The 22115-nt window shown below is 37.4% G+C and overlaps 1 protein-coding gene across 11 annotated transcripts; it reads right to left on the bottom strand.

Moving 5' to 3' along the window:
* Positions 1-107: 107 nt before the first annotated feature.
* Positions 108-20951, bottom strand: cpne1 (copine I). Of its 11 annotated transcripts, none has more exons than XM_079844741.1 (18): positions 20768-20896; positions 18677-18760; positions 9501-9632; positions 8384-8563; positions 8184-8258; positions 7753-7824; positions 6736-6819; positions 6531-6620; positions 3973-4068; positions 3553-3639; positions 3387-3446; positions 3087-3220; positions 2228-2282; positions 2089-2140; positions 1841-1974; positions 1452-1688; positions 1218-1347; positions 108-1000 (listed from the first exon to the last, which is right to left on the bottom strand). In XM_079844741.1, the coding sequence occupies exons 3-17, from the start codon at positions 9630-9632 to the stop codon at positions 1234-1236; spliced, it is 1602 nt and encodes a 533-aa protein (XP_079700867.1). In that variant the 5' UTR covers positions 18677-18760; positions 20768-20896; the 3' UTR covers positions 108-1000; positions 1218-1233. The 11 variants fall into 11 exon arrangements, with proteins under 11 accessions (XP_079700867.1, XP_079700871.1, XP_079700875.1 ...); XM_079844745.1 differs by lacking the exon at positions 3973-4068 and adding an exon at positions 3795-3893; XM_079844749.1 differs by lacking the exon at positions 18677-18760 and having other exon boundaries at positions 20768-20951.
* Positions 20952-22115: the final 1164 nt, after the last annotated feature.

Genomic DNA, 22115 nt, shown 5'->3' with positions numbered 1-22115 from the left:
TAGTGAACTAAGGGAGTATACAGGTGAACGGCTGAGCTCAGATCTGCCTTTAAGACTCATTTTAAAGTCTATAACATCCTAATAAAAAAACAAACAAACACGTGTGATGTGTGTTAATAAGGCAATTTTATTCAGCATTTCTTCTTGACAGTTATAAAAAGTGGTGTAACCAAGCGTCAATGGCTTCTGAAGAACTGAACAACATGTTGCTGTGTAAACATCATATTTCATGATTAGGAAAAGCAATGGCAGGGAGAAAAAACAATCATAATATGATTATAATCCCTTTAAATCATTATATATATATATATAAAAAAAAATAAACAAGATAACGGTCCCATAAGGCATCATACAACCATGGCAATAACAAGCAATCATAGGAGTAAATTCAACAGCTCTAATGGAGAAGTGCAGATTACCTTTACTGTGCGCGATTAAGGTGCAAACATTTGTGTTAGATAAATCAAATTGCCACATCTTCTATAATTACAAACAAATCTTTAAAATATTACTTGGCACTAACTACAACTTTTTAAAAAGACAACCGTTAAGGCAGTTCTATGGTCCCAGCATCTATATAATGCCTTTATACCAGGTAACCAGCATTTCATTAATTTCAATTCTACTTACAATTCATATAGTTTGCTACTGAAAGACATGCAGTAATTTCTTTGGTAAGTTTCTAACTACTAATCATCTCTATTATGACAGCGTGATTATGATTATGTATTGCAGCATAGTGGCTGAATGAGTTTAGTGATTCACTATGCTCTGATAATTATATAGCGCAGAAAGTGCAGTGAATTTCATAAACCAGCATTCCTGATTGATATAGCATTCAGCGTCCGAAAGAAGTGATTTCAAATCTTGGCTTAATGACATCAAGACATCTGTATCCATAAAGAATAACATACAAAATATATATGTAACAATACTGAAAATAGATCTGTAAAAAGGAATATTTATATAAACTCTATACCAGTTGAATAATATGAGGAATCTGGGAAGACAAAAGAATGTATGAAAGACTGAAAATGAAAATTGATTGCATAATATAATATAATATATATATAAAAAAGAGCAATACACATATAGAATACAAGTGCTGTTCATAAGATCTTAAAAGTAAAACCCCCATAAACGCTTCTTTAACAGAACTGATGGCTCCCTCTAGTGGTGATCCATATACTTAACTCCTAACTACTTCATTTAGATACCTGTTAGCAAACCTGTCTACTTGGTTGGTGGAGGTGGGTTGACAGGAAGCAGATTTCTCATTTTAAAGTACGACACCAGTTGATTTGGCACCTCAGCTAGAACACTCTGAGCAAGCGCTTCTTTAGGAGCCTAAGAAGAAATAGAGAAATTGTAACAACAAAAAAACACTGGATATGAATGTAAGAACTTCTAACCAGCATGCAATTTCAATTCAAATTTAAAGAGGCTCATACACTGGCAAACTGCTTTAATGGCACGAACTGCACGATATCTCTGACCGCCGGCTCTCCGGAAAGAGATTTGAGAACTCCATTGTCCCCATCAAGAAACTCCATGGCCTTAAAGTCTGCCTCACCCACACCCACGATGATTATAGACATGGGAAGTTTGGAGCTGTTCACAATGGATTGTCTGGTCTGGTCGAGATCGGTGATCTCCCCATCAGTGATGATCAACAGCACAAAGTATTGCTAATGGAGAGAGAGAAAGACATTAGACATGCATAGTGCTAATGGACTGAAAATGCTATGGTAGACCACAGAGCAAATATGCACGAGTACCACATCCTGGGTTGGAAGAGGCAGTGTACTACATTAAAAAGACATTTGTTGCTGCTACTCACAGCTGCATTTGGTTGCTGGGCAGCTCCAGCTGCAATTCGGGCCACGTGATTTATAATGGGGGAGAAGTTGGTAGGTCCATAAAGACGGACTTGAGGCAAGGCCAGGCGGTAGGCTTCCACAATTCCTTGAACTCCTGCATGGTATAAAACATCAGCACGTGTGAGAACATGCTAGAATGTCTTCAAAGTCAGACAGTTACGTAATTATTAAATTTCGAATCTAATTTTTAAACACTGGGGACTCTTACCTTGGCAATATGGGCTATTTGGATTGAAGTTCAATGGGAACTCATGGGATACCTAAGGAATTGTAAAAAGGTACTTTTTGTAAAATTAAATTATTATTACAACAAATAATAAAAAGTATCAAGGACACCTATGTCTAACCTGGAAGTTTGGAGGTACTTGGGCACCAAATCCAAATGCTGGGAAAAGTTTATCACTATGAAGGGAAGACAGAAAAAAATATATTGTAGATAAAAGGACTTTCATAAACTGGTAAAAGCATAATGTACTTGATCAAAAATTCTGCTAAACTATTGGGAGATTTTACAATTTAAAATAACTAAAATCTATTTTAATACAAATTAATATATAATTTATTCCTGTGATGTAAAGCTCAATTTTCAGCAATCATTACTCCAGTCTTCAGAAATCATTCTAATATGCTGATTTGCATTTCTTATTAATTTCTTATTATCAATGTTAAAAACCGTTGTACAGCTTAATACTGTGAAAATTGATACATTTGTTTCAGAATTCTTTGATGAATACAGTTAAAAATAAAAAAAGAAACCTTTTGTAACATTATAAATGTCTTTACTGTCACTTTTGATCAAGGCATCTTTGTGGAATTACTTAAATTCAAACTGACACTAAACTTTCCCTATAACAACTACAATGCACTACTCAATTGGGTGAACATATGTTAGTTTGTAGCAACTTAGAAAGGACAACATTAAAGGGATAGTTCACCCAAAAATGAAAATTCTGTCAATTTATTCACCCTCAAGTTGTTCCAAACCTGTATGAATTTCTTTGTTCTGCTGAGCACAAAAGAAGATATTTTGTTTGGTTACAAACATTCTTCAAAATATCTTCTTTAGTGTTCATATAGGTTTGGAACAACTTGAGGGTGAATAAATTATGACAGAATTGTCATTTTTGGGTGAACTATCCCTTTAAGTCTAAAACCATTCAGTCACACAGCTGATGGAAAGTATATAGACAAAAATCGGCCTCTTACGCGTCATAGTCTTGGACTACCTGGCCGACGGACCATATGGCTGACAGATATTGGTTCACACCATTAGGGCTGAGATAGTGAAGTGAGTCAGGGGAGCGGGGGTCTCCATTAGAGCCAGTGAAGTCAATGCCCACCTAAAACCGAACAATTTTCACCATTGTTTTAGAGATTAAACCATTCAGCCTCAAATTTACAACCTAAAAATTTCAGCATTATACCCATTCATTATATCAGCAAGTAAACAAACGCAGAAAAAACACCAGCTATCGGAAACAAATATTGTGCCATGACTGATCTTACCGTGAAGTTAATTTGGCAACCTCCCATCACATAATCCAGAAATGAATACTGTGCCTCAAGCTGTAAAACAGTGTGAAGATTATATATCCTTATTTGTAAAGAATTCTGCAATATCAATTTTCATGTGTAAAAAAAAAAAAAAAAAAAGACAGAAGGTTGTTCGAACCTTGCAATACTTAATCTTGATGACCCCAGAGTTCTTATAACTCTTTTTCTTCTTTTGCTTCTCTGGATGAATGCATTCAAACTCAACCTATAAAATGAAAAGTTTTTACTCATGCCCTATTATAAAACACTCAGAAATTATGAAAGTGAATAGAATGGAAATGTATATAAAGAAAACGAAAGGTTCTAGTGCTAACACAAGGACAACAAGAAAGCCTGACACAGTGAAGGTGGGAGTCTCACCGGGGAGCCTTGAACTGCTTTCTGCAGATCTGACACATTAGTTTGAAACACACCAATGAGATCATGAGAGCCATCGCTATCATAATCAAAACAATGAACCTAAAACAAAAAGCCACACACAGACAGAAAAAGAAAGAAAGAAAGAGGTTTAGAGAAAATAAACGGACATCCTGCTCACCGCATTGTCTTTAGCCTCCATTAGTTTAGCGGCGGTGCAGGTGAACTCTCCTATCATGTCTGAGCTTGTGTCTTCATCCTTATCGTAACAAGTTACCTAGCAATTAGACAAAGCTTTATAAGGACTAGGACAACTGAAAGTGCTGGCTGATGTCTTTGCCCCCTCAAAAAAGGTACATGATTCTATTTTTAAGATGCTATGCACTCGGATCTAATAGCTTCCTCCCAAAAGATATTGTTGCCTAAGTTTTGTTTACTTACTGTTCAAAAGTTGGGGGTCAGTAAGATTTTTATTTTATTTTAAAAGACATTAATACTGATATTGAGCAAAGTTGCATTTAATTGATTAAAAATATCAGTAAAGAATTTTACACCATTTCCTAACCAGACGCGACGTGAAAAGATTCCAGCGACAACACTAATATTACACAATTTTAACTATTAAAAAATAGGCGTATCAAGCGATTAAAACGCATTTAATTAATGGCATGTTTTTGAGAAATGACTCCAAAAGTAATTAATTATTGTCCTAAATGAGAAAAGCATCAAATAGACATTACAAAATGGCCATGAGGGTGAATAAGTGATGACAATTTTCATTTTTGGGTGAACTATACCTTTAATGGGCGTTTTATTAATATAGATTTTTTCTTTTTATGAAATTCTTCTCTAAATGGTAAACTAAAACTGCCAGTAGGTGGCATTCATTAATTCAGGAATGAATTAAATGGCTCTCTTTATGAATGGGCCATTGAATCATTGGTTCACCTGATTGATTTGCTCATTCAGATATTAAACACCGCTGTGTGTTGCTCGGTTCTGCTCACAACGGTTCTGCTCCAGCTTTATAGGCAATATTATCCTTTCCAAAATTGAGCAAAAACAGACACTATTGTGTCAAGAGCTTTTGATATCATATGAAAACTGGGACCAAGCCCTTTTCAAATAAATTTTTATTTCTTTCAAGGCTTGTCTGAAACAAAAGTTATGGTTATCTGAAGTCGGATGATCGCTATGACTTTTAGGAACGGAATTGAGAAAAACAGGTTTACATAACCACCATGGCCGTGCCGTAGTTTACATAGGACTGGAGGGAAATGTTCTTTGATACACCTTTATTCTACATATAATGGGTTTATTTTTATGAGTGAACTATCTTTGTGGTGTTAAGAGCGCGAAACTATGGCTGTTTCTTTTTTTTTTCACCTCCGCCGGGCATGATCTAAATAAACATTAGAGAAAGACACAGTCTTTTCAGCTTGCCGCTATAAATCACTATTTTTCTGCACTAAACAAGTGCATTTTGCCAAGATATTTTTAGAAATGATAGACTAGATGTTATAGAATAATAATTTAATGAAAACCTAATTTTGACCAAACAAACTTGACATTCAACCTATTCTTCAACTTTGCTGAAAACGTTCTAGCGCGAAAACCAACGGGTTTTCCCAGATGGCATCACATATAAACTTCCTATTTATTGAACTGTTGTATAAACTCAGTATCACATTTGCACTTGTGCTATTCGGGACAAAAACACCACTTGTGTGATATTGCTCAACTATACATTATATGATGAGACAAATACAGGGGCATTTTTGCCGATATCTTGAATTTTAGGGGCATTCTGACTGTATTCTATAGGCTCCATCATGCAGTGAGTTGTTGCACTGCTTTATGTTCAACTATATGAAATGTAAGATTCAGATATTTTTTCCCATAACTAACTAATTAAATTAAAGTGAAAAATCGACATCCCTATTAAAAATATTATAAAAATACACACTGAGTGACTAAAACAATTTTTGTCGTAGAATACACGTGTTTGTTCACATTGAGTTCACAGTTTGGACGTTCTTGTTTCCTTTGATTTATTTTCAAGATCTGGAGGTGAATTCTCACTTTCAGTATGGCTATAAAAGTTCACGATATTCAAACTCACACTAAATTATTTTAACATCAAATAAAGCACATAATCAGCACAGGCTATTATTGCAAAAATTGTATCGTGTATCGCCGTTGCGACTGTTTAAGCCACAGTAACGTTGTTTTATATTTCAAGAAAATGCAGCAAATAAATGCAGCCTTGGTGAACATAGGAGACTTCTTTCAAAAACATAAAATTAAATAAAAACTCCTACAGACCCCAAACTTTTGAACAGTAGTGTATGTGAAGACGATTTTGATTGTTATAATGCCATGCCAGCTTCTGTGGCCATTTTCATGGTGAGAATTTATAACTATATCAGGTTTTTATAATCTAAAACTATATTTGGTTTAACTTTGTTTGTTTTTTTGTTTTTGTTTTCAAAAGTGTTAACTGAGTAAAAAACTTCTCACAGGGTTAAAACTAGCACAAGCTAATAACATGCAATGTAAGGATATGTAATCAGAAAATTGATAGAAACTTCTCCCAACATAGTGGCATCTCTAACGATAAACAATCATTTTCTCTTTCTCTATAAATTTCTCTCATAGTGAAATGATGTCTTCTACAATTCTGACAAGTTAACATGACAAATGCACATCTGAGTGAGCATAAAAACACCTTGTAGTTACCTTGATTGGTTTGTTCAGGTCACCAGCACAGAATGTATGCAAGGAGACAGTAAACTTTTTCCAAGATGGATTCAAATTATTCTTGATGACCTATCAGTAACAGATAAAAGTCAACACAGCCATGAATGCAACAACCCATGAATTGTTTTGCATTCACAAATAGACTAATATCTGGTTCACTGAGTGAGTGAAAGTGGGTAAAAACCTCTGTCCTGTGAACTAGCTGCCATTTCCCATCTTCTTCTTGCTTGAAAAACTCCAAGAATGGATCAGACTTTCCAAACAAATCCTGAAAAAGAGAAGTGAATAGTGGAGCTTGCATTTAACACAAAACAGTAGGGCTGGCCCAAATACCATTTTTTTTACTCAACACAGAATATTCGAAGCTTCGGAGGGAGAGGGCCGAACATATTCTTCTCTCTAATAAAGGCTCTCGAGAATCTCGAGAAGCGGCACGCCTCACGTGGGCAGAGCTTATATGCTGCACTAGTGATACAAAACACACAGGTCTGTTACATCTCAGTAACAAGCGCCTATATTTCACAGTAGATTAATTTAGATTGATAATAACGGGTAATAGGCTTGCTGCGATAGTCTGTGCTACCGGTGTTCAGGCATAACACCGGTTACAACACTTGCCCACTTGCCACTGGAAAGTTCTTACCGTCCCATCCCAAAAAGGCCAATACATTTTGATTCTATTATTCTATTTTCCACAATGTCAAACCAACGCAGCTTAACCAAAAATGTAAGCTCAGGCATAAGCTTCTTCCATATAAGCTCATGCAGTTGTGCGCTCTAGACAGGGAATACTTAGTTCCAGGGAACACTAAGAATAATTGTTAAAAAATAAAAATAATAATATATATATTGTATTGCACCCGATTTTATAGTGTTAACATATTCAAGCGCAAATGTGAACCTTTTCGAGGGGGATGCTGGATTTGCGAGAAAAACAAACAACAACAAAAAAAATATTAGAATCCCAGACTTTAAAAAAAATCTAATACCAACCCACCGAACTAAAATTCTGGTCCAGCCTTACAAAACAGTGAGTATGATAACTGGCTTTTACCCTGAATATGGCAATGATTTTTGTGTGGTAAGCCAGCAGTGACATTTCAAAAAGAAACATTTCTGCTGCTTTTGCAGCAATAACTGATGGAGTACAAATCATAATTGGTTAAAACAGGATGCAAGAACAGAGGATGATTGTGTTTACCTTTTTATCCAGGTTTTTGGCCTCCACCTCCATCACAATAGCCCTGTTGTCCTTCACTTCATCTGCTGTAATCTGTACATACCAAATATACAACATTGCTAAAATGTAAGAAACCTTTTGAGTGGCAGAACTGTTGACAAAAATGAACAGTTAAATTATGGTATATATCAATGACGAACTTTGCATAAATTCACATAGGCAAATGTTATCTTGTTCAAACAAAGGGCTTTTGTGGTGTATCAAATAAAACTAATTATTTTGTGAAGCCCTTAAATTCTACTACAAACAAAGATACCACAAATGAAAATGAATCGAATTCTGGTGCCTGTAAAACATTGATCAGGAAGATGGTAAAACTCTCAAGTGACAAATTCCCATGTTCTTTTACAAATGTTGCAATATTAGAAACATCATTGTGTTTATGAACATACCGTTATTGTGCCTTTCCCAGCTGGTTTTGATGCCTTGAGCTGAAGGGGTCTGGTAATCTTCCTACTTGATACAATCTGTTGAAGAGCCATTATGTACATGTTATATTCTTTATGAAGTACAGTGTCACTAATTATTAGCACTGTTCTGCTGCACCTAGCACAACACAGCATTTCACTGTATCACTCCTCACAATACATACCTGACCAAGGGTGCATTCAAAGCCTCCCAGGAAGTCATCATCCTTGAGGTCAACAGACTTGTTGTCAATGTCATAGACGCCAAACTTTAGTTTCTGCACCTTCTCAAAGTAGTAGTCAATGTGAAGTTTCGTCGAGAACTCTGGGTCCTGGCAATTCTTCACTCTCTCTGTGCGTTCTACCTGCAATGATCACATACATTCAGCAATGAGACAAGCAATTGAGGAAACTTGTTTTTAATGGCTCTACAAGTTTGATTAAACCATCAAAATATGGGGTAAATAGGTATTTATCTGACAAATGAATTGGTAAAAAAGGCAAGCAACTGCTACAGCTTCCATTTTACTATAAGAAAAAGAACACAGAAAAACAAAAATCTCACAGGGGAGATTTATGGAATTATGTTTGGCACGTTTCATTGAGTCACAATTAAAACAATTGACTCAAAGCACAACTACACAGTAAGCTTACAAAATCTGTGGCAAGCAGGACGAGGCCGAGGGACCATGAGAAAGACGCGAGGAGCTTCGGATGCATAAAAGGAGGAGAGAAGACAGTGAAGGACAAGAGAGAACCAGGCCTGGGCTTCCTTTTAATGCATCCGAAGCTACTCCGTGAGACACGAGACCGGTCCGGCGTGCAGCTGGTGCTCATTCTCACCCAGTTCTCACAGTCCCTCTGCCTGGTACCACAGTATAATAATTTTTTAATAAAAGGTGACAAAATGTACATTTTCCTTGGCCAGAAATCACTTTTGGCCACCACTAAATGTTTGCATGCGTGTGTGTATGTATAATACACACACAAAACTGATTAACTTGTGCATTCTGCAATCCTAAGACATGTAAAATAATTGTATTCATGTAAATCGTATGTAAATCCGAATATAATTCTTTCTATAATAAATTATTTTCTACCTACTTTAAATAATAATAAATCAAATCACATAAATCTTTAATTGTTTCAAAGTTATTACATATGGCGTCAGCAAGCAGTGATATTTTTCCCCATTAAAACTTGTGATATTTGAGTGTCAGCAGGTGTTATACTAATAAAATAAAATAAAAAAGGTTAATTGCAATTTTGTTACAGCGGCTGTTTGAGGATTAAAGTGTATACCTCTGTCCAACTGTCATCGCCAACACTCTGCAGCAGAACACAGAGTGGATCAGATTTGGATCCAACATCTTTATCCAGAAGATTATTGCAAGAGATGGAGAGCTCGACTTTAGATACACACTGAACGGCCATCTGAAAACCACAACAAACACAAAATTGTATAAAGTTCTTGCCTCGAGCTAAACTGTTTCAAAGAATCATTACTGACGCGTAACGGAAGATACACACGGCGAGGAAGTGAAATTCGATTAAAGAAATGTACAGAAGGACGAATTTTGATCAAAATTGGTCGTAATAAAAAAAGCAATATACAAGATTCATATAATCTTCAAATCATACATGCTCCGTTTTTACCAAAATATGCCCTTTAAATTATAAAAAACAAACAAATGTGGCAAATGTCAAGTCTGAGGGCCTAAATATCAGTATTAGAGACTTTCGACAGTCACGCCTTAAATGTGTTAACGCGACCAAAACTATATTTCTGCATTGCTTAACGGCGCAATGCAAATATAACACGGACACCCCGCTATTATATGATAAGCTGACAAATGCGACCGTGCAACTAAACATATCATACCCTTAACAACTTTCAAACCGTAGAAATTGTGCTCGGAGATTCTCTGTCCCAAATCGGCTTACTACTACCGTCTACACCCTGACACGTTCATGTAATATAAAATGAGCAGGGCGGCGCCATTCATTTCCTCTATGGACGTGCAACGCTATTGGTCAGAACGGCAGATGAACTAAGCTGCGATTGGTCAGGTACTTGTCAATCACAGCAGCACCAGCCCGCGGCACAGAGCACTGTGCATGAAACCAACGTGGAGTGAGTCATTCCACAGACAACAATACAAAGTGCACAGAATTCAAATTTTTTACCAACCCCGTGAACTCGTACTCATCTTACTTAAAATCATATTGAAACACGCGTCTAACCATCTTAAATGTGTAAACAATAGCGTTTCAGCGGAATAATTAATATATGACTGCACGAGTTCATAATAGTTCCACGTACACCCAACAATGAGAAGCTTCACATTTGTTATGCATTCTACCAGCGTGTCAGTTTTATCTGTAATGCCACAGCACAGCACAGCAACTAGTCTCGACTGGTTTAAGAGCAACCTGTTTAAAAGACAGCGAGCAGAGGCAGAGCGTGCTTGCCTTGACCGCTATGTCTCCATGGTAACACAGATTCTACTACTGAGCCAAATCATTACAAAAAGCAAACAAACACTACAGAAGAAATTCCTATATTACTCCGTTGTACCGTATTTGTTGGCAAATCTATCTTTAGGAGTGACAAATTACTGACCTTTTTTCCTTGATATTGCTGTGCAATCAAAATATAAAATGTATAGAAGTCTTATACTTCTTAACATCAATCTCACTAATTCAATCACCACAACAAAGCAATGTTATATGTGTTATTGTGTACCAGCTTACAGAAACAATATCTCAGTTACCTCCACAATGTTTGAAATATTGCAGACAATCTATTTCTGCTGCAATATCAGTTTAAAACTTTCCAGAATTACTGTGGCAATGCATAACATTTTATTTCTCAAAACAGAGATGACTCTTCAAATAAAGCAAAGCATTTACCAATTGTTACCCCACAATGCACTCTTCCTTAAAAACATTAGCAAACACTAAAAAACCTGGTAGAAAATCCAATGCTCACAGATTTATAGCAGTACTAAGGTCTATGATTACAACTTACCTGAACATTAACGTTAATCAGGAATCAAGGCTCAGCATCAAAAAGGCAAAGCAAAATATGCAGTCCACAATGCTTGAGAACCACTTGAGAATGCGAAACGGGCAGAAATGCACTCAATTCATCATGAATTTAATTCCAACGCATTTCACAACAGCAAAAGCACAAAAGCTCAACCCAAATAAAAATAAAAAATGTGCATAAATAACCGTGAACTTGTGTGCTTCTGAACAGGCCCAGTGCAAGCAGATTCAAAGCATCAAAGAGCAGCGTTTGAGAGCAATCCCACTTGACCTGCTTTAAAGAAAGGCATGGAGAATGTGCAGAATTCTTTGACCAGTTGCTAGAGAGAAATGACAAGCATGTGCTACTGAAAAAATCTTTTATGCAGCATATCATAATTTGCCATCATAAAAATCCACAGCCAAAACCATTAAACATTTCATGCGCCTCTCATCAGTGCAGTTTCCATGAGAAATGTTCATCCACTTTTATAATATCAGAACAAAGTTCAAAAACAACCAAATTCAAAAATGTGTTCCTCTTTAATGTTTCATATAGAGACACTGCATTCCTAAAAAGCCATCAGTGGCACAACTGGGGCGGAATTTCAGGAGTTTTTGATCCGTACACTATTAAGAGAAGTTTTGGGTAATGCTTCAGGCATAAGAACGCACTTAAATATATGCTGTGCAGTTCAACAAAATCCAAACTAGAATAACTACTAGACCATTTATTTTCCGGACACAACAGTGACAGTATAAAGCTTTTTAGCTGAGATGCTTATCTGTGGTAGTAGAAAATATGAAATTTAAAAAGAGCCTTACATTTTAAATAAAGCGTGGGAAAAGGTAGATGCTACAAAGTCTTAAGCAACAAGCAAAAGATTTGTTACATCTTTAGAAGACATCTGATGGGGGGGGGGGGGGGGGGTATTGAAAATATAAATATGCAGTTCAATATGGGAAACAAGGAAGTCACAGCAAAACATTTTATTGTTCATATTTGAACTGAAAGAAAAGGACAGGAGAGAATACAATACCTTTAAGTGTCATCATTTCAGGAATGGCATTTTATTGACAAAATAGTTCAGCTGGAAAGTATTTACAAGAGAAAAAGCGCTGGAACGTCAAAATAAACTAAGTATAACAACTGATCTATTTCAGCAACACTTTAAAAAAAGCCAAACATCCAAAAAAAAAAAAAAAAAAGAAAAAAGGAAGCTATCAAAACACCACAGCAACACATTGTGAAGAGAGCTAAGCAAAGAGAGTAAAATGCTTTCATATACATAATATTACAATGCTGCACTTGCTTCACATCCCGCTTATCATTTACAGTGAAGTATTGGTTTGACATTAGGCTTTTAAAGCAAACCAATATGACAGCAACAGATATTGATAAAGACACTGCATTTGCATTTTATTGACAGAAAAAAAAACTTGCAGCAGAGAGCAAACATTGTAACTGAAGTCTAGACATGTATTTAATCACACAATGCATGGCAGCACGTTTTTTTTTTTACCTCAGAAGGAAATGCGTAGATGCAGCATGGATCAGATATAGGTGTAAAACTTGAGCAGAGATACCAAACAATGAGGAATTAACCTCCTCCACAGCTATTAGGCTCTATTGAACATACCACTATAAAGATGCCTCTTTTTCAGATCTGCAGATATGAACTAAAACATTATTGTCCTGAAGTCTTAAACAACGCTGTTTAGAGGAATATAAAATAAACATTGTCTTTCCTCAATTGTCATGCTTCATGTAACTACAATCTTGGATACATAAACGTGTCCAGGGAGGGAAAAAACTAATACTTGTCAGTTTCTTCTGTACATAAAAACGACCAGATAAGTTAATTTTTCAAAAAAACGTGTCAAAAGAGAGCATACATTGTTTTCATCCCAAAGTGATCTTAACTTTCCTTGCCCCAATAGGCCTATCATTCAGGTCCATTACAGCAGCCATTGCTTCATCATGGGAGTCAAAAGCAACCATCGCTTCCCCAGTGGGCAAACCGTTCTCATTGAATTGCAAGCATACAGAACCAGGCAACACTTGATAGCCATAGAAGAAATCGATGATCTCATCAACGGTCACAGTAAAGGGCATGTTTTGAATTTTGACAATAGTGGGCCGTGAATTACCTGGACCACTGGTTGGCCCTCTAAGATTCTCAGAAGCCGGCCTCTGACCTTGGCTCCCTCCATGATTTTGGCCGACTGATTTACGAGAAGATCCATTATCAAACGATGGCATGCCCCTTAAAGGCTCTGGTGCACCAAAGCCAGATGGCGCGCTGGGTCTGAAACCAGGGTGCTCTAGAACAGGACCGGGCAGGGGTCCTCCAACCATTGGCGGGGGAATGCCTAGCGAGACGTCACCCAAAGCAGCACCAAGTGGCGGCAGAGGGGGTGGACCTGCCAGTCCATTACCCGGGGCAATGAACGGGTTGACAAAAGGTGGACCGTTGCCAAGGGTCCCTACAGCATTTCTCAAAAAACTGAACTCGTCGCCTGTCATTCCTGGAAAAGCATGAGGTACTTGGGGGACTTGGGCCTGGGGCGGAGCGTGTGCATGGGAATGGGCATGGGAATTTCCTAGAGATTTCTGGCCTCTCTTTGCTTGTGGAGGAGGATTTCGCTCAACTTCCTTCATCTGCTCAAATGTGACCAAATGAACGAACGCATCCCTGCCATTCAATTTTTGCCTATGGAGCCTCTCTGCTTTAAGTGCATCATCGTCAGATTTAAACTGCACAATAGCCTGGCCAAGACCATTACCGTTTGCATCAACTAGCACCTTGAGACTTTCCTCAAACAACTGAATGCCATCAAGAAAAAGACGGACATCTTTTTTTGTCACGTTATACGGAATATTGGTTATGTGAGCACAATTCTTGGCACTCTTTCCTCCTCCCGAGCTATTCTTCTGATCGCCCTGGGAACCCTGCATTCGTTTGCGAATGGTGTCTATCTTTTCATACATGTTTTTCTTTGTGATCGGATGCACCTGAATGAACCGACTACCCATGTATTGCATATGGCATCCGAGAGCCGTTTTGTAGTCAGTTTCATTCCTAAACTCCACAAATCCCTCACCGGTTGCCCTGCCATTGGGCCCATACGCAATGTAAATGCTATCTTCAACAATATCAAGATTTTTGAAAAACTCAAAGATCTGCTTGTTTTCAGCTTCATACGGGAGTCCTTTCAAATACACACAGAATTCTAGTTTGTGGGGAGATCGGGATCTGGCTCGCTCGCGACCAGAGGGTGGTGGCGAATTGTTACTTCTGCGACGATGGCGATTGTGTTCAGCATCACCACCTGCTTTAGACTGTCCCGCGCTCTCCCTCCATTGTCGCTCTGTAGCTGGAGAAATCTCGACGTATCTTTGGCCTAACATTCCAGCATTTCTCTTCAGAGCTTCAAAAGACTCTTGGGGCGAGAAGAACTTAACCAATGCCCTGCCGCAGTTTCTACCTAAGTGGTCTTTGAGCAAACGAACAGACTCAATACCAAGTCCCTGAAAGAAATCTCTGACTTCATTTTCCATGACTGAAAAAGGAAGGCCGTGTAGATGAACGTAAAACTCATCTGGGCTTGTTGGTGCTGATTTCATGTGATGGTGGAGGTTTAGGGGGTTTAGATGGTTTAGGGGATTCAGGAACATCGGATTGTGGTTTCCGAGAGACAGTGGACCAGAGCCAGCTAAACCACCACCTACAGGGCCAACTGGGGGAGGGACACCCGGATTGAACGGAGGAAGTGCAGACATGTGCCCCATGTGCGCCATGGGAGGGACCGGAGGCACTGACGTTAGCGGATTGACAGCAGGTACGGGTGGCAATGAGGATACTGGTGGCGGTACTGGTATGGGGGGCATTGGTGGTAGAGTTGGCATGGAGGGCAAGGGAGGTATTGGGGGAGGTACAGAGTTCAAGGACGACATTGCTGTTGTCATTGTAGATCCCAAACTAAGATTCGGGCTGCTAAAATTATTAAAGTTTGGGGGCATGTTTCCCATGGTAGTGGTTGAAAAGGTAGGGACAGTCTTGTTGCTTACAGGCTCGTGTGTTGACACTGCTGTTGTGGCTGTAGTTGAAGTTGTGTTACTAAAACCTTGTGCTGTGGTTGCCAAGTTGCCCCTTCCACTTCCACCAGTACTAACTGGTGGACCCGGCCTACTGCCATTTCCTGTGGCAGCCTCTGCACTGCCGGTTTCAAAGCGCCTACGGCTCAGCTCAATCATGTTTTGCATTTCGGTTTTGCTACTCAGTAACAGAGACACCTTGGAACCTTTGATAGACCCCCCTGTGCGCATCATTCCAAGCCTTGCATCTTCATCTGTGGCGAACACGATAAAAGCCTCACCGTGTTCACCCCCTACAATATGCACACCACCATCCGGGATGGTCAATCCAGAGAAGAAATGGCGTATGTCCATAGTCCCAGCCACAATGGGGAGACCCTGCAAACGGATGACCACAGCCATGCTGAGGTGCAACAACACACACCTGTAGATGAAAGAAGGCAACGACTGTCAGGCTATGGTAAAAGGCAAAAAGATAACACAGAGAACCAGTATACAAACCACAAGACGACAATTCACACAAAGACCAAAGATTATGTGAGAAACATTATGACAACAGCAGAATAAATAAACGCATGAATTTTAACACAGCGTAGCCCATATGAATTGAAACACAGATTCTTAGCTCATCACACTGTTTAATGGCTTTGGAGTCATAGCACACACAAAGTACACTAGCATACTGAATTTCACTTTATATAGGATGCAACAATTTAGTATGAGATCAAATAATGAAATAAGCTGAACAAAACTTTTCAAACTACAACAATTTTCAAAGTTCATTTAAAACACTTCATCTTGAAACACTACATACCGAGATCAGTACATAAAACTGTTAAACACGCCAATTGCCTGAGTTTAACTGAGAATTGAAGTCACAATCTTCAAATATATCAGAAGGCTGAAAACACTAATACTGTTATTTTGTATTTAGCAAATGTAGCCCAATGGTTTTAAATCCTAGTCCTGAGCACTCCATAGCACTGCACATTTTTATATATCTGACAATCAGTTCAGTTCATTGAGCTGAATCAGGTGTTTTAAATAAAGGATACACACACACACACACACACACACACACACACACACACAGGAAAATGCAGTGCTGTGGGTCCCTAGGACCAGGAATGAAATCCACTGTTGTAGCTTATTCTACACCATCCTTGGCTTGAAGATTGCTGACCACAGGGTTCCCACACATTTTCACAAATGAATTTCCATGGCTCTTCTAGTTGCCTGTGATTAATTGATTTAGCTTTTTTTTTTAAAATCTTTTAAAAAAAATATATAAAAAAAATAAAATTAGAGATTGACTTTCAAAAAAGGAATGTACAGCTTAGCCAAGGAATTATTTGGGAAATAATAAAAAGGCTTGTATTGCATGACTTTAAAATTTGTATTTCCTTATAGTTCACCCAAATATTGTGTCATAATTTACTCACCCTCGTGTTGTTCCAAACCTGTATGAATTTATTTTTTCTGCTGAACAAAAAAAGATTATATTTTGACTTCCATAGTATGGGGAAAAAAAATAAATACTATGGAAGTCAATGGGGCCATTGACTTCCATAGTATTTTTATTTTTTATTTTTATTTTTTTTTGAGGATGAGTAAATGACAGAATTTTAATTTTTGGGTGAACGATCCTTTTAACTTTTCCAGTTAGAAATTACAATTGAATTTTTTTTATTTTATTTCCAGGTTAACAACTATTGGAAGCAGGGCTCAACAATAAGGACTGCCCGACTGCCGGGCCAGTGCTGCATCACAAAAGTTTATCATTTGCACATGTTTTTAAGCCTTGCCAATTGAAATATTCAAGCGGAAGACACAAAATTGAACTCAATTCAGTAGTGTGAGTATAATAAGTTGTGTGTGCGCACACATCTAAAGCACACACCCAGAAAGCTGCTTCTCAGACAGCGTGCGAATGCTGAATTCAGCTTTCTTTCAAGTTCTTGTGTGCTTGTCGGCCCCAAGTTTAATCTCTCTAGTGTGGGAGGAAGGGCTTTTAGTGTTATTGGCCCTAAATTATGGAATAAGCTGCCCTCGACTATCCGCAACGCACCTGCTCTCCAGATTTTTAAATCCCAACTTAAAACTCATCTTTTTTCTCCGTGCAGTAAATAATTAATTTTCTCTCACCGCCTCTGCCTTCAAGTGATCTCACACCTCTTCATGTTATGCTATATGACTAGCTAATGTTAATTGTTCTTTTGACTCTATAACTTCTTTGTTGTTGTTGGAGTTATTTGTTGTACACCTGCTTGTTTATTTGCTATAATGAACAGGCTGACTGTCTGATTGTAATTGATTGTACTCTTGTACTCCATTGTGAAGCGACCTTGGGTTCTTGAAAGGCGCTATAAAAAATAAACATACTATTATTATTATACATTCTTGCGCTTGAACAGAAATATTCACACAAAGTTACTTTAAAAAAAAATGCCAGTCTCACGAGTATCCTAGTAAAAAATCTGTTATATCTTAAGTGAACATAAACAGTTGAGAAATAAAATGCATGAGTAACAGCATGTTGGATCCTTGCAGCTCTTAAAGGGACAGCAGCCTAATAACCTGCTGCTGTCTTTGTTTTTAATGTCAATAAACAACTAAGAAGAAAAAAAATAATCACTCACTGCTCTTGACTAAATAACTTTTGATATTTTAAGGTTTAATAAGGATAATCTATATTTAATTTATACAGTGAAGACTATGCAGTGCTATTTTACATTTGATTATTAATTTTCTCTCCATGAAAATTACTGTTAGACTTCCCTGAAAAACATGAAAAGCTGTGTTTATTTTATTTGTATGTTTGTTTTGTGCTATTGCTCGTAATTTGATTATATGTTCTTATTTTATATTTAAATTACTTTTGTTTGCTTGTCTAACAATATTTGATATCTATACGAATTAGGCTAGTAGTTTTTGGTGTCACCGCCTTATATATTAAGGTTATGGGTCAAAAACATCAAAGAAAATAACTAGGCCTACTTATGTATTACTTTTTGTGGTGGGGCCAGTAAAAAATTTGGCAGGGCAAGTACACTTTAGAACCACTGGCCCAAATGGGCCAGTAGAAAAAAATCCTTAGCATTGAGGCTTGGGAAAAAATACATTTGCTATAGCCAGCAAATTGTCCCCCAAAACATTAGCACAATTTCATTGTAGATAGTCAACCATTCACAAAGAATCCATACTGCAATGATATATTACTCAAGACGACAAAAAACATTAAGCCACATTTCTAAATTCATTTTTTTTCGGTCTTTTTTTAAATAACTAAAAAAAATAAGTTGACCAAATATTTCCAAGATTAGTGGACTAAGATCCCTCAAATGCTTACCTGTATTTAAAGTGCTGCTTCGTTACAAGATGCACAGGATTCCCAAGCCAATCCTGACGGCAATCATTTAAAATCAATTCTCGACTGTAATAAAAAGAATAAATGGAGGGAAATATATGTAAACAGCATTAGAACAAGCATACCCATGAGTGTCTCCAAGAAAACCATCCAGCCATTTCCAGCACATTTAATAACATTCTGCTACAGCAAAACAATATATTGAATCACCACTTGTGCACATCAGAAGTTGGCCAGCTGCTTCGCAAAAGCCATACACATTAAAATTGGTCTTAGAAAACATGAATATCATGCATTTCATGAACCCCAGCAACCATTCATACTTAACAGCAATGCATCAAAATACAGGAACATTTTTAAACATTTTGTAGTATATTAAGCTAGAAAAACAAATTGTGACCTTGCATTGAGTGAAGAGAAAATATGATAATGTAGGTAAATTGTGAGCAATGTGCAAGAAACATAACTACAGAACATCTCTAAAAGCATCTAGTGTGTCTCATCCTAACTTGCGTATTTCTAATCTGCAAATTGGTAACCTGTAGTGTAAACATACAGAAAATCAGGGGGTGGGGGGCAGTAGACACTAAAAACAGTACAACCACTGTAGAAACCTTTCTTCAGTATCACACTTCAAAAGAACATGAAATTTACACTCTACCTAGCATGACACTAAAGGGATGGTTTACCCAAAAAAGTATATTCTGCCATCATTTACTCAACCTTCAAGATGTTCCAAATCTATAAGACTTCACTTTATCTTCAGAACACAAATGAAGATATATATACAATATTCTTTCATCATTTTTTGTCAATACTTTAAAAAAAAACCACGCAACCAAAACTTGAATGCATCAAAAAGTACAAAAATAGTGGTTCAGACATGATTGCTTCAATTTAACGCATTTAATTCATTTTTAATTTCTTAATTTGAATATAAATGAAGGCCTTATGGGTTAGGGTGAGAATATTCGCTCTCTTTTTTTTTGGTAAACTGTTTAAATAGGAAGAATATTTGATCACCTACCACCAGAAACTAGGTTAGTTTAATAAAACTCACAAAATGAGCGACAACCACCAACATTCAGCTCGATAAAGGTTAATACAAGTTAAATAATGTTAAGAGTCTTAACCAAAACCAGAACCAAAAGTGGAAACTAGGGCACACAAGCATAGGCCAATAACCATGTGAACATACATCTGAATGCATGTAAGCCAAAACAGGTAGTCACTACTAAAAAACAAATAATTAAAGTATGACATCAAGTTTGAGGTCTGTTAACTGCACTATAAAAACGTTTAATAAAAACCATAACTTGGAGATTTCCATTGCAGCAACACTTCTCACAAGATTTCCACTTAAAAACAAACACTCCAATATCACCATAAACAACCTCTTTTTTTAAAAAAAAAAGTCAAATTTTATGCTTATGCTGAAATATGGCGAAGTGTCTACAAACTTGATACAACATCGAATATGAAATGAGTGTCATCCAGGAAACATTGCAAATTGTGTCAAATATAGCTTATTTTAGAACTTTGCAGCTTGCTTTAGCTGGAACAACCACTGAAATAAAAGAGCGAATCATAACAATAGAAAACAGACAGGTATGAAAGGCCGTCCAAGAAAAGCTTTGAAAACACAGAACTCTTTGATTTCTTAAAACAAAATAATCTAGATAAATAGAGTTTAACAATAACATCCATGGTATGGCGTCATCAGCCATTCAAACCTCAAAACCAGCGAGAAGACAAAATGGCGCCGCCTGTATTTACCAGCGCAAATGGGCTGATGTGGTCTCCAACAGAAACAAAGCTCGCTGCTATTTTCTCAATACTTCATATCAGCATAGCACGTTTTAAAAATATGAAAACAACATCCACTGCAGGAAGAGATACCTGGCTAGCGGCGCATTGTCCATTTAAACAAAGCTATGTCGTTTGCTTGCCACTCACAATCACCCTGCCTTCCATTAAGCGTATAAAACCACTGCATTTTTGCAAATGTCGAGTGTGTTGTGTATGGCTACATGAAATACATTGTGTGAATTGATGTACTTTGCATATTCTTACCGAAATTATTTGTCTTAACTGATCTTTTTAAAATAATAAAGACGAGGCGCTTCAGTTTTCTTCTTCCACCTCTTGATCGTCAGCGTCTTGTCTTGTCGTGCTCAATCTGTTCAGTATCGAGTCTAGAACGAGGTCGACGGCGCTTGCGCTCATGTAAGCCAATCGGTAAACGCAGTATACAGACGCACGGGCCGGGCTAGTAGGCGGGTCTGGACTTGCGGAACAAAAGTGGGCGTTTATAAATTTGTGGGTGTTTTCAAACTAATGGGTGTTTATAAATCATGCAATGAAAATGAGCCCCATTCCACCGACCCCTCCCCTAAACCATTCACTCACTGTGACATGGACAAATCAGGTAACGCAGTGAAAAACGCCCCTCTGTTTATGGCCTTTCCCACTGATCTAGTAACTCCTATTACGATCCTGCAGGGACCTATAGCCTACTTGAAGCACTAGTTAGATAGTTAGTCAGATGATAGATAGATAGATAGATAGATAGATAGATAGATAGATAGATAGATAGATAGATAGATAGATAGATAGATAGATAGATAGATAGATAGATAGATAGATAGATAGATAGATAGATAGATAGATAGATAGATAGATAGATAGATAGATAGATAGATAGATAGATAGATAGATAGATAGATAGATAGATAGATAGATAGATAGATAGATAGATAGATAGATAGACATTTTATTTCTGGAAAAAATCCTCCGATGACGCAAATATCGTCATTTTGCGTCATCTGAGGATTTTTTGCCCAGAGGCTATAGACTACAGCCAGTAGTAGGAGCTAGTTCGGCATGTTATCAACCCGCCCATAGGGGTGGGATCTCACTCACAGAATGTAAATGCGCACAGCTGCTGCAGCGGTATGGAGCAAAGTGACGGTGCGTCCCAATTCGCCTACTTATACTATGACCTAAAATTATGTACTCTTTTTGTGAAGAAAAAGTACTTTTGAGTGTGTAGCAAAAGAGTATGCAAGCTTTGGGACATACTACTTCGTAATCTTTAACGGACTCTGTTGCTTGGTTACGTGCATCCCATCACTGTTTAAACTGCCCTGTCAATCACCGTCACAGTTAAAATCCTCCACATTAAATTTTATTTCCTACCGTATCAGAGAGAAGTGTAGACGCACATTGATCTGCCTTTCGTGGGTCTTTAATGCAGAGACTCCTCTCATGAGTTTGCAGTTTCAATATAATGATGTATTTAAAAGTTAATGGCCAAACGTATCATTACACAAGTTCTCATTGCTGCTGCAGATGAAATGTAATGCGGATAATATTTAATAAATATCTTTTCATCAGGTTAGATACTGATAATTGCTCACTC

The sequence above is a fragment of the Gobio gobio genome (assembly GCF_949357685.1).
Source record: "Gobio gobio genome assembly, chromosome: 19".
Lineage (NCBI taxonomy): Eukaryota > Metazoa > Chordata > Actinopteri > Cypriniformes > Gobionidae > Gobio > Gobio gobio.
Note: the sequence above shows the minus strand (reverse complement) of the source record. Positions and strands in the feature narration are given on the sequence as shown.